We start from the raw sequence: 13,357 nt of genomic DNA, 5'->3' as shown, positions 1-13,357 counted from the left end.
GCAGAGTGGTAGTGCAGAGTGAGAGTGCGAGTGGTAGTGCAGAGTGCAGAGTGGTAGTGCAGAGTGAGAGTGTGAGTGGTAGTGCAGAGTGGTAGTGCAGAGTGAGAGTGCAGAGTGCAGTTTGGTAGTGCAGTTTGGTAGTGCAGAGTGGTAGTGCAGAGTGGTAGTGCAGAGTGGTAGTGCAGAGTGGTAGTGCATCTCAGCTGCCTGTGGTCTCCTAGTGGATGTGAGAAGTTTGCACTGCTGCTGCCTGATCTATTCTGCAGGGCTCCTCTGTCTCATCATCCTTCTTGAGTATGCAAATAACCACTGCCTGGCACTGAAGCCTGATCTGTGGTAATGTAATCTGCAGGGCTGCTCTGTGTCTTTATCCTTCTTGCGTCTGCAAGAAGCCGCTGCCTTGCACTACAGCTGTTTGTGATATCTTTCTTGCGAGTGTGAGAAGATTGCACCTCTGCTGCTTGTGGTTTCTTTGTGAATGTGAGAAGCTTGCACTGCTGCTTCCTGCGGTCTCCTTGTGAGTGTAAGAAGCTTTTACATCTGCTGCCTGTGATGTCCTGCTTGTGAGTGTGAGAAGCTTGCACCACTACAGTTTCTCATGTCCTTCTTGTGAGTGGGAGAAGATTGCACCTCTGCTGCTTGTGGTTTCTTTGTGAATGTGAGAAGCTTGCACTGCTGCTTCCTGCGGTCTCCTTGTGAGTGTAAGATGCTTGCACAGCTGCTGACTGATGTCCTTCTTGTGAGTGTGAGAAGCTTGCACAGCTGCTGCCTGTGAGTATGAGAATATAGCATTGTGCATCTCTCTGCTATTCCTGTTTTTCGTTGTTGCGAGTGTGAGAAGTTTGCACCTCTGCTGCCTGTAGCCCCAATAGATTAGATGCTTTGTTCTCCCACTAAGGCAAGTATTAAAATAAATTACTAAAAAAACATCATACTCTCTAACACATAAGTTCCTTCAAAGTTTTTGTGTAATAGGAAATGTAACAATACCTGCAACAGTAAGCCATGGATCATAACATTTCACGTACAATGTTTTCAACTTTAGATGTAATCCAGACAGTGGGACACATTGCCCAAGGCTACGCAAATAACTTTGCAAACTGCAAAAGATTCTTAATAAAAACTAGCGAAAGAAAATAAAACAGTAATTTCTATAATGGACAGATTTAATAAGGAGAGGAGTAAGGTCGGTGTATAGAGGGGTGGCTTTCTTGAAACGGCCTTTTTGTAAAGCAGAAGTTGTTCAAGCTGTTCATGCAGCCATTCTTGTTTTGATATGTGAAAGAAGGGCATGCCTAACTTGTAAGTCTCTGTATTATTCAGAATAAATTACAAAAAAAACAGCATACTCTCCAACACATACACTTGTGTGATGAAAAGGGCCGGCCACCTTGCTTTGGCTCTCCAATGTTCACAGTGGCTCCAAAAGACGCGGACTTTCTCATCAGGCGGCCCCAATACCCGTAAAGTCCCATAAGAGAACAGGAGGAGTTCGATTTGACGAATGGGTCCTGTGCGTTAAAGTTTAGAGCCAACTCACAAGCACTAAGGAAATGATTCTAAGAACACAGTGATATAAAGCAGAACACAACAAATGTTTTGTTTTTAAAAATAGAAGTGAAGTTACAGAAAGTAGAAAAAAACAGACTCTCAAACACTCTTGGCCTCATAAAAGTTAAGAGGACATCTGTTGTCTGTTAATTACTTCTAATCTCGTTTTCTCAGAGTAGTGTCACATTCCTGGCCTCTTCCCTGACCTCAGGCTTCATGGAGACGGTCGGAGCTTTCTTATCCCACTAACAGAAGGATCCATTAAATAGGCAGCATATTGTCCCAAACAAAAAGCCCCTTAAAAGGAATATTACATTAACAGAACGGCAAAGGAGGCACGCTTGCAGAACATCCAGGTTTTTTAGTGATTGTTCTATATTTCCGTTTAATAGCAAATGTAAGAGGACCTGCAACATATTTGCTATATTGATTTGTTCCAATTATGTGATGTTCGTACCTTTTGTGCTGCTAGCTGAGCTAGTCCCCGCTTTCATTCAAAAGGTGTACTCAGCAGCAGCTCTCTCCCCACCCACCCTGGCCGGGCTCTCCTTGAGCCTGGACTCAGGAGTAAATATATTTTTCAAAAAGTGATGTAGAGGACACTGTGCGGTGCTTATGGGACTTTACTGGCCGTTGTTGGTATTTCCACCAAAAGTATTCTCCTTTTATCCACATCAAAAGGATGAAATGCTGAGCCAGTCCCCTATCCACATCAAAAGGATGAAATGCTGAGCTAGTCCCCGCTTTCATTCCAAACGGCGAAGTGAAGCTATCACGCTGCACTCACAACCTGCCACACGCGACTGCAGCAGGCGCACGCTGCCACTGAGCTATACGAGGAGAGCGGGAAATTAAAGGAGGCGCTTCAGGGTGTTCTGGCAAAACAGAGAATATTCGTGCAGTCTCCACTATTTTCAATATTAGCATTACTGCTTAAACTCGGTGCTTTTATTGTCAATGTCTTGTGTATTTGCGTCGGAGTGTGGTGAGCCTGGACTCAGGAGTAAATATAATATTTTTCAAAAAGTGATGTAGAGGACACTGTGCAGTGCCTATGGGGCTTTACTGGCCGTTGTTGGTATTTCCACCAAAAGTATTCTCCTTTTATCCACATCAAAAGGATGAAATGCTGAGCCAGTCTCCTATCCACATCAGTCCGGGAAAATGGTGCGGGATTGTTAAAATGCGGGCCTCATTTCACTACTTTACTTTACTGTGTCTCTACAATGCATCTACAATGAAGGCAACCTTTGTTCACTCCTACAGTAGGTATGGAAGAGTACACACACTACACACAGACATATAGGCACACCCATATGCATTTAAGGTAGCAGCATTGTTGGTATTTCCACCAAAAGTATTCTCCTTTTATCCACATCAAAAGGATGAAATGCTGAGCTAGTCCCCGCTTTCATTCAAAACGGCGAAGTGAAGCTATCACGCTGCACTCACAACCTGCCACACGCGACTGCAGCAGGCGCACGCTGCCACTGAGCTATACGAGGAGAGCGGGAAATTAAAGGAGGCGCTTCAGGGTGTTCTGGCAAAACAGAGAATATTCGTGCAGTCTGCACTATTTTCAATATTAGCATTACTGCCTAAACTCGGTGCTTTCATTGTCAATGTCTTGTGTATTTGCGTCGGATTGTGGTGAGCCTGGACTCAGGAGTAAATATAATATTTTTCAAAAAGTGATGTAGAGGACACTGTGCGGTGCTTATGGCTCTTTACTGGCCGTTGCTGGTATTTCCACCAAAAGTATTCTCCTTTTATCCACATCAAAAGGATGAAATGCTGAGCCAGTCCCCTATCCACATCAAAAGGATGAAATGCTGAGCTAGTCCCCGCTTTCATTCAAAACGGCAAAGTGAAGCTATCACGCTGCACTCACAACCTGCCACACGCGACTGCAGCAGGCGCACGCTGCCACTGAGCTATACGAGGAGAGCGGGAAATTAAAGGAGGCGCTTCAGGGTGTTCTGGCAAAACAGAGAATATTCGTGCAGTCTGCACTATTTTCAATATTAGCATTACTGCTTAAACTCGGTTCTTTCATTGTCAATGTCTTGTGTATTTGCGTCGGATTGTGGTGAGCCTGGACTCAGGAGTAAATATAATATTTTTCAAAAAGTAATGTAGAGGACACTGTGCGGTGCTTATGGCGCTTTACTGGCCGTTGTTGGTATTTCCACCAAAAGTATTCTCCTTTTATCCACATCAAAAGGATGAAATGCTGAGCCAGTCCCCTATCCACATCAGTCCGGGAAAATGGTGCGGGATTGTTAAAATGCGGGCCTCATTTCACTACTTTACTTTACTGTGTCTCTACAATGCATCTACAATGAAGGCAACCTTTGTTCACTCCTACAGTAGGTATGGAAGAGTACACACACTACACACAGACATATAGGCACACCCATATGCATTTAAGGTAGCAGCATTGTTGGTATTTCCACCAAAAGTATTCTCCTTTTATCCACATCAAAAGGATGAAATGCTGAGCTAGTCCCCGCTTTCATTCAAAACGGCGAAGTGAAGCTATCATGCTGCACTCACAACCTGCCACACGCGACTGCAGCAGGCGCACGCTGCCACTGAGCTATACGAGGAGAGCGGGAAATTAAAGGAGGCGCTTTAGGGTGTTCTGGCAAAACAGAGAATATTCGTGCAGTCTGCACTATTTTCAATATTAGCATTACTGCTTAAACTCTGTTCTTTCATTGTCAATGTCTTGTGTATTTGCGTCGGATTGTGGTGAGCCTGGACTCAGGAGTAAATATAATATTTTTCAAAAAGTAATGTAGAGGACACTGTGCGGTGCTTATGGCGCTTTACTGGCCGTTGTTGGTATTTCCACCAAAAGTATTCTCCTTTTATCCACATCAAAAGGATGAAATGCTGACCACCGTTACTGCCTGTGATGTCCTTCTTGTGAGTGTCAGAAGCTTGCACCTCTGCTGCCTGTGGTCTCCTTGTGAGTGTAAGAAGCTTGCACAGCTGCTGCCTGTGATGTCCTACTCACTACTCTACTCACTACTCTACTCACTACTCTACTCACTACTCTGCACTCACTACTCTGCACTCACTACTCTGCACTCACTACTCTGCACTCACTACTCTGCACTCACTACTCTGCACTCACTACTCTGCACTCACTACTCTGCACTCACTACTCTGCACTCACTACTCTGCACTCACTACTCTGCACTCACTACTCTGCACTCACTACTCTGCACTCACTACTCTGCACTCACTACTCTCTACTCACTACTCTCTACTCACTACTCTACTCACTACTCTACTCACTACTCTACTCACTACTCACTACTCACTACTCACTACTCACTACTCTACTCACTACTCTACTCACTACTCTACTCACTACTCTACTCACTACTCTACTCACTACTCTACTCACTACTCTACTCACTACTCTACTCACTACTCTACTCACTACTCTACTCACTACTCTACTCACTACTCTACTCACTACTCTACTCTACTCACTACTCTACTCACTACTCTACTCACTACTCTACTCACTACTCACTACTGGTGGTGGTGGTAGTGGTAGTACTGGTGGCGGTGGTAGTTGTAGTACTGATGGTGGTGGAAATGGTAGTACTGATGGTGGTAGTAGTGGAAGTACTGGTGGTGGTGGTACTGGTAGTGGTAGTACTGGTGGTGGTGTTACTGGTAGTACTGGTGGTGGTGGTGGTACTGGTAGTAGTGGTAGTACTGGAGGTGGTAGTACTGGTAGTGGTGGTACTGTTGGTGGTGGTACTGGTAGTGGTGGTACTGGTGGTGGTGGTACTGGTGGTGGTGGTACTGGTACTGGTGGTACTGGTGGTGGTACTGGTAGTGGTAGTGCTAGTGGTGGTGGTACTGCTGCCCGTAGTACTGGTAGTGGTAGTACTGGTGGTGGTGATACTGGTGGTGGTAGTACTGGTGGTGGTAGTGGTACTGGTATTGGTAGTACTGGTAGTGGTAGTACTGGTGGTCGTGGTACTGTTAGTACTGGTGGTGGTGGTAGTTGTAGTAGTGGTGGCTGTAGTACTGGGGGTGTTGGTGGTACTGGTAGTGGAAGTACTGGTGGTGGTACCGGTAGTGGTAGTGCTAGTGGTGGTGGTGGTACTGCTGCCCGTAGTACTGGTAGTGGTAGTACTGGTGCTGGTGGTGGTACTGGTAGTGGTAGTACTGGTGGTGGTACCGGTAGTGGTAGTGCTAGTGGTGGTGGTGGTACTGCTGCCCGTAGTACTGGTAGTGGTAATACTGGTGGTGGTGGTACTGGTGATGGTGGTACTGGTGGTGGTAGTACTGGTGGTGGTAGTGGTACTGGTATTGGTAGTACTGGTAGTGGTAGTACTGGTGGTCGTGGTACTGTTAGTACTGGTGGTGGTGGTAGTTGTAGTACTGGTGGCTGTAGTACTGGTAGTACTGGGGGTGGTGGTCGTACTGGTGGTGGTGGTAGTGGTAATGGTAATGGTAGTACTGGTAGTGGTAGTACTGGTGGTGGTAGTATTGATGGTGGTAGTACTGGTATTACTGGTGGTAGTGGTAGTACTGGTGGTGGTGGTAGTGGTAGTACTGGTGGTGGTGGAAATGGTAGTACTGATGGTGGTAGTACTGGAAGTACTGGTGGTGGTGGTGCTACTGGTAGTGGTAGTGGTAGTACTGGTGGTGGTGGTGGTACTGGTAGTAGTGGTAGTACTGGAGGTGGTGTTACTGGTAGTGGTAGTACTGGTGGTGGTGGTACTGGTGGTACTGGTGGTGGTGGTACTGGTGGTGGTGGTACTGGTAGTGGTAGTACTGGTGGTGGTACCGGTAGTGGTAGTGCTAGTGGTGGTGGTACTGCTGCCCGTAGTACTGGTAGTGGTAGTACTGGTGGTGGTGATACTGGTGGTGGTAGTACTGGTGGTGGTAGTGGTACTGGTATTGGTAGTACTGGTAGTGGTAGTACTGGTGGTCGTGGTACTGTTAGTACTGGTGGTCGTGGTACTGTTAGTACTGGTGGTGGTGGTAGTTGTAGTACTGGTGGCTGTAGTACTGGGGGTGTTGGTGGTACTGGTAGTGGTAGTACTGGTGGTGGTGGTACTGGTAGTGGTAGTACTGGTGGTGGTACCGGTAGTGGTAGTGCTAGTGGTGGTGGTGGTACTGCTGCCCGTAGTACTGGTAGTGGTAGTACTGGTGGTGGTGGTACTGGTGATGGTGGTACTGGTGGTGGTAGTACTGGTGGTGGTAGTGGTACTGGTATTGGTAGTGGTAGTACTGGTGGTCGTGGTACTGTTAGTACTGGTGGTGGTGGTAGTTGTAGTACTGGTGGCTATAGTACTGGTAGTACTGGGGGTGGTGGTAGTACTGGTGGTGGTGGTACTGGTAGTACTGGTGGTGGTGGTGGTACTGGTAGTAGTGGTAGTACTGGAGGTGGTGTTACTGGTAGTGGTAGTACTGTTGGTGGTAGTACTGGTAGTGGTGGTACTGGTGGTGGTGGTACTGGTGGTGGTGGTACTGGTGGTGGTGGTACTGGTAGTGGTAGTACTGGTGGTGGTACCGGTAGTGGTAGTGCTAGTGGTGGTGGTACTGCTGCCCGTAGTACTGGTAGTGGTAGTACTGGTGGTGGTGATACTGGTGGTGGTAGTACTGGTGGTGGTAGTGGTACTGGTATTGGTAGTACTGGTAGTGGTAGTACTGGTGGTCGTGGTACTGTTAGTACTGGTGGTGGTGGTAGTTGTAGTACTGGTGGCTGTAGTATTGGTAGTACTGTGGGTGTTGGTGGTACTGGTAGTGGTAGTACTGGTGGTGGTGGTACTGGTGCTGGTGGTGGTACTGGTAGTGGTAGTACTGGTGGTGGTACCGGTAGTGGTAGTGCTAGTGGTGGTGGTGGTACTGCTGCCCGTAGTACTGGTAGTGGTAGTACTGGTGGTGGTGGTACTGGTGATGGTGGTACTGGTGGTGGTAGTACTGGTGGTGGTAGTGGTACTGGTATTGGTAGTACTGGTAGTGGTAGTACTGGTGGTCGTGGTACTGTTAGTACTGGTGGTGGTGGTAGTTGTAGTACTGGTGGCTGTAGTACTGGTAGTACTGGGGGTGGTGGTAGTACTGGTGGTGGTGGTACTGGTGGTGGTGGTAGTGGTAATGGTAATGGTAGTACTGGTAGTGGTAGTACTGGTGGTGGTGGTACTGGTAGTACTGGTGGTGGTGGTGGTACTGGTAGTAGTGGTAGTACTGGAGGTGGTGTTACTGGTAGTGGTAGTACTGTTGGTGGTAGTACTGGTAGTGGTGGTACTGGTGGTGGTGGTACTGGTGGTGGTGGTACTGGTAGTGGTAGTACTGGTGGTGGTACCGGTAGTGGTAGTGCTAGTGGTGGTGGTACTGCTGCCCGTAGTACTGGTAGTGGTAGTACTGGTGGTGGTGATACTGGTGGTGGTAGTACTGGTGGTGGTAGTGGTACTGGTATTGGTAGTACTGGTAGTGGTAGTACTGGTGGTCGTGGTACTGTTAGTACTGGTGGTGGTGGTAGTTGTAGTACTGGTGGCTGTAGTACTGGTAGTACTGTGGGTGTTGGTGGTACTGGTAGTGGTAGTACTGGTGGTGGTGGTACTGGTGCTGGTGGTGGTACTGGTAGTGGTAGTACTGGTGGTGGTACCGGTAGTGGTAGTGCTAGTGGTGGTGGTGGTACTGTTGCCCGTAGTACTGGTAGTGGTAGTACTGGTGGTGGTGGTACTGGTGGTGGTAGTACTGGTGGTGGTAGTGGTACTGGTATTGGTAGTACTGGTAGTGGTAGTACTGGTGGTCGTGGTACTGTTAGTACTGGTGGTGGTGGTAGTTGTAGTACTGGTGGCTGTAGTACTGGTAGTACTGGGGGTGGTGGTAGTACTGGTGGTGGTGGTACTGGTGGTGGTGGTAGTGGTAATGGTAGTGGTAGTACTGGTGGTGGTGGTACTGGTAGTACTGGTGGTGGTGTTAGTGGTAGTACTGGTGGTGGTGGTGTTAGTGGTAGTACTGGTGGTCGTGGTACTGTTACTACTGGTGGTGGTGGTAGTGGTAGTACTGGTGGCTGTAGTACTGCTGGTGGTGGTGCATGTATCAATGAGTCTAATTTTTCCTAATGAAATAGCCATTGGCATTACGTGAGACACACAAGACATTTGTGAATTCCCATTTTAACAGCGGGAAGGCTCTGTTTTCCATGATTATTGCGTATTCACGTTTTTTCCACAAACTTTAAAATAATGATGACTGCATGTTAACTCTGGGAGTCAGGCTCGACAGCACGTGTCACGAAGGTCACTTTTAACCTTCATCATTTATTCAACCAGTAGTCTGCATGTCAGCACTTATTAAAATTCGGAAACAAAGCTTACAGAACCAGAAGCCAAATGTTTCATAATAAAACGCCTTTAAACCCCGTTTTTTAAACCACAGACAAAAATAGTGCAGCGCAGCGTGCGAGGAAAAGAAGAAAATGACCTTTGGAAATGAGAGTATTCAAGAAACACAAGAACTACAGTGTGGACGAGCATGTATGAGTCATCTTCTGTGAGCCTCGCCTGCTGCCTGAACGCGCTCACCGCTGTGAAAGTGCACGCATCATCTGGATTGCATTACACAGGCACTCTGACAGCTCCTAATTAAGATTAATCCCTCTGCTGTGCTCGTTCACGTACAGAATATGCCATGAAACTGACATCAATGACGGACCAAAAGTCAATATAGCCTATCACGTCAAGGCTACTAAATAGACAGCACAGCGAAGACGAATCACTAGGCACATGCCATAAAACACTATGGAATTTAAGGAATGTGTCTGCCCATAGCCCTACATATCCTTTTTTTTTCTTTAACATTAGGATCTCGAAGCTCCGCCCCTTCGGGGGCGTAGTCCGAGCCCTAAAAAGGACCCTGCCCAGTGGACCCAGAAGAAACCTTGTGGAAGACAGAAGGTTGAATACCCCAGAAACCAGGGTACCTACATCAGGGAAGCTAGGTGCATAGGTGCGAAGTGACATCAGAAACCGCCGTAGACCACAATGGACTACTTCATTAAAGATGTCAATGGCAAGACTGAGCAAAAGTCCAGTGGAATCCAAGGGTAGAATCTTGAAGTGAAGAATCTGCAAGCAGAGAGGACAGAGTTTATGGCGCTCAGAGGTGACCAGTAGGTAGGGTAAAATGAAACCCACAGATTTGGGAGATGCAGGAGTGAGGACAGTGACTGTGTCGCTGCAGCCGTGAGGACCGGCAACGGTGAGGATGACCAGGAATGGTGCACTAGCTATAATACACATCAGAAGAGAAGAACCAGGGTGATCAGTGTTCAGCAGGAGCACCAACAAGTCTTGGTAGCTGCAACAGGTGTAGAAAGCAAAGAAGGAGCAACGTTGGGACTAGTAAGGTCGAAGAGACTCACCACAAGCAGGAGAGTCATAGCAGGTCCCAAGCAAGCATGGGAGCCCACTGAAGCAGGAGAAGACCCTCCAGAAGACCCACAGGCTAAAGGCACAACAGTAGCAAGAAGACATCTAAAAACTTACCGAAGATGAAGGACCACAGTGCAGAAAATACGGCAACAACACTGGTCTTGGCAGGAAGAGATGCTGGAGGCTGGCGTTTCTGTAGTGCAGAGCCAACAAGTCTTGGCAACGGTGCACTGGGGTTTGGTCCCAGCGATTCCAAATCGGGATACTGGCCTCAAATTTGCAGAGAGTACAGGTCAAGCCTCAAAAGAGTTGCAGAACCTGTGTTGCAGAGTCTTTCAAAGTCTGTGTAACAGGAGCAGCAGACTGGTCAGCTTTGTTGCAGTGCCTGCAGATGCCGGACAGCGATTTCTCCACACCTAGGGAGATTACTGTGGATGTTCTTGATGCCCACAGGTCTGTTAAAGATCCTGGATGAAGCACAGGCACAGATGACTAAGACTGGCAGAACAGCAAGAGGGGCAAGCTGGAGTTTTCTGTGATTCCGTGTAGTCTTGGTTCCAGGAGTAGCCCAGCAAAGTCCAAGTGTCCAGACAGTCAAGAGTGATGTGGTTTCAGGCTTGAATCTTGTCCCACGACGAATCTGGGGACCCACACACAGGTAAGCCCTTAAATACCCTATGAAAGGGGCTAGGACCACTCTGGGGTCTCTCCCAGAGTAGGGGATGGACAGAGAGAAGGATACTCATGTGTTTTACCCAGTTTCGTGTCAAACCATAGCCAAGGGATCCCTAAACTGGCTCAAATCGGAGTATGCAAGAAAGGCAACAAATGTCCCCTTCAAAAAAGTCTGGTGGCGCTGGCAAGCACCTCCACCCTAGTCCAATACACTAAGTCATGTCTGGGAGGTGGTCACACCTCACTGTGACAGGAAACCTATTGTTTTCCCCTGCTCAAGTTTATTTCAGCAGCAGGACAGCAGTATCATGCCTGGGGTCAGCAGCAGCACTAGCTTGATGTCAGACCCTCAAAGGCCAGGAGTATCGGGGGCTTCCAGGAGGAGCCGCACAATTCATGGAATCATACCTCCAACACCAGTAACTGTGTCGGGGTATGATTCCAACATGTCTGATACCAAACATGCCCAGGTGCGGCACAACCACTATATAGTTAGCCATCAAGTAATGACGGATGGCCGCTGTACATATTAAAATAACTGACCACACTAAAAAAAGGCTAGAGAATCAACTCCTGGAACTGTAGGGGTGTCCTGCTCATGCAGGGACACCTACTCACTTATAACCGAGCACGCTGCTTTCAGGATTGAAAGGCCTGCCTTAGGGGTGACTTCGTTTTTTTTTAGTGTACTGACTTCAGATATAATAAAACGTATATCGTTTGTAAGTGGTGCTAGTACCAATGTACACAGGCTGCAATGGTAGGCCTGTAGTCACAGTCTAAGTGGTCTCTCATGGGTGGCAAAATACATGCTGCAGCCCATGGGAGACCCCTGGAGCACCTATGCCCTGGGTACCTTCGTACTCTACACAAGGGACTTATAACCGTACACCAGTAGCCAATTGTGGACGTACAGAAGTAATTACCAAGTCAAATGTAGAAAAGAAGCACAGTGACCAGGGTCCCGATTAGCAGGATCCCAGTTAGACTAGTCAAATACACACTGACACAGGTAAATAGTGGGGTTAACACTGCTATAAGGCTCCTTCCTTCCTACAGTCGGAAAAAAATTACAGGGGAAAGCTCTCTTCGGATTTGTAATAAATGGCACGGAAAGAAAAGAACTGACGTCAGTGCCCTGTGGTGGTGCCTATATAGGCACCGCACACGTCCCTTCTGGCATGAACGACAGCAGAGGTACTGCTCACGAAAAAATTTCCAGATCCTGTCTGACGCCTGGAGATAATTCTAAGGTAAGGAATCTGCTGCTAAAAGTTAATCAGATAAAGATCACACAATACAGTCGATCACTTGTTTACCATGAAATACTACAGAATTTCAAAAACATTGACCTCTCAAATCAGCTAATTATGAATATGGAAATACACATCTACATTCTGTTTTAAGATTTACATTTTCCCAGGCCTATGTGTTGTAATAGTTTCCAGTTTACTTTACCTCGTCATTCTAGTTCAAAATGTATTGTTTCTTGCTGTAAAGTAACCACCACGGAGTAAGTCCCTGAAATGCAATTTGATGTTCTTTTTCCATGTGCCCATTTCATGCAAGAATATACTATAGCTCATTCAAACCAGACTAGGCAAATCCTGAGGTGTTTCGATAATTTCCCTATTCTTTGGTTATGTTGACTTATACTAGAAAGCTTTCCTAGCAGAATATTGTATTCTGCCAGGGAAACTATTAATTGTTATATACACGAATTATCTGTAGGGAATTTCAGAGTTCAAGACTGTACATCATGAGAGAGTAGATGGCCTACAGTAAACTACATCTTTCACTGCCCCTTTTCCAACAATAAATGCATCATTGCTGACAGGACCATCAGACAATGAGTGAATGTAAAAAAGAGGAACAACAAACCTTAACTGGGAAAAGGGCAGAGCACATCCTCTACTGTAGAAGAACAACTGACTAGTCATCTTGAACAATGTCTCAAAATACGGCTTGCAAAAAGTAAATATATCAAATTTTATTTCATAGTCTAGGACTAAAAGTCAAAATCTAATTTGGTGTCACAGAGGAGACAGAAAAGGCTAAAGCTTTGGGGGAAGACACATTGCAGAATGGGGAAATGGGCTTTTATCATTACAGGATTTCTCTCAAGCTATGTTTTGCTACAGCAAAGGGTTGACTAGCTTTAACGAATAAACTCACTATTACGACCTGTTCTCAGCACCTTTATTTCGGCCATCTCATTTTTGAAAACAAAATTATTTTAAGCACTTTCCTAATTTGCGAAAATTACTACTATGAACTACTTCCCATTAAGTCGTTTTTATTTTTATCATTTTATTTTCAAGACCATATTTTCTATATTTCAGATGTAAAAATAACAAACATTCTATTTGTTTCAAAATAAAAAAAATATGTAAATTGTACAATTATACTTTACCTTTTGATCCTGTGAATCCAAAATGTTATCCAGCCATTTATATAAATAGCCATCCGATGAGAGACCAACATTATCAGCCACAGGACCACAGCACAGAACAGCAGACATTGCCTTTAAAATGAAATCATCAGTTCACAACTGAAACTAAAAAGGAGATTTTGTATGCAAACTTACATTCATGCAAAATGACTAAACTGACCAAAGTATGCATTTATTTTGAAGTAAAGCTAGTGAACCAAGCAACTTTCAACATAAAAAAGAAATTCTTAAAATAAATCTCAAAACAGTTTAAGGCATG

The 13,357-nt window shown here is 46.1% G+C and overlaps 1 protein-coding gene across 11 annotated transcripts in view; it reads right to left on the bottom strand.

Moving 5' to 3' along the window:
• Positions 1-13,357, bottom strand: part of FRYL (FRY like transcription coactivator) — a 2,483,143-nt gene that overhangs the window by 1,339,902 nt on the left and 1,129,884 nt on the right. For all 11 annotated transcript variants that reach the window (XM_086962669.1, XM_086962670.1, XM_086962671.1 and 8 more), the window contains one exon: positions 13,060-13,170. In XM_086962669.1, the coding sequence (XP_086818795.1) occupies positions 13,060-13,170 (111 nt within the window). The remainder of the gene's footprint in view (positions 1-13,059; positions 13,171-13,357) is intronic.

This window comes from Lissotriton vulgaris, chromosome 3_1 (assembly GCF_964263255.1).
Source record: "Lissotriton vulgaris chromosome 3_1, aLisVul1.2, whole genome shotgun sequence".
NCBI classification, from domain to species: Eukaryota; Metazoa; Chordata; class Amphibia; order Caudata; family Salamandridae; genus Lissotriton; species Lissotriton vulgaris.
This window is presented reverse-complemented; position numbering and strand designations above follow the sequence as displayed.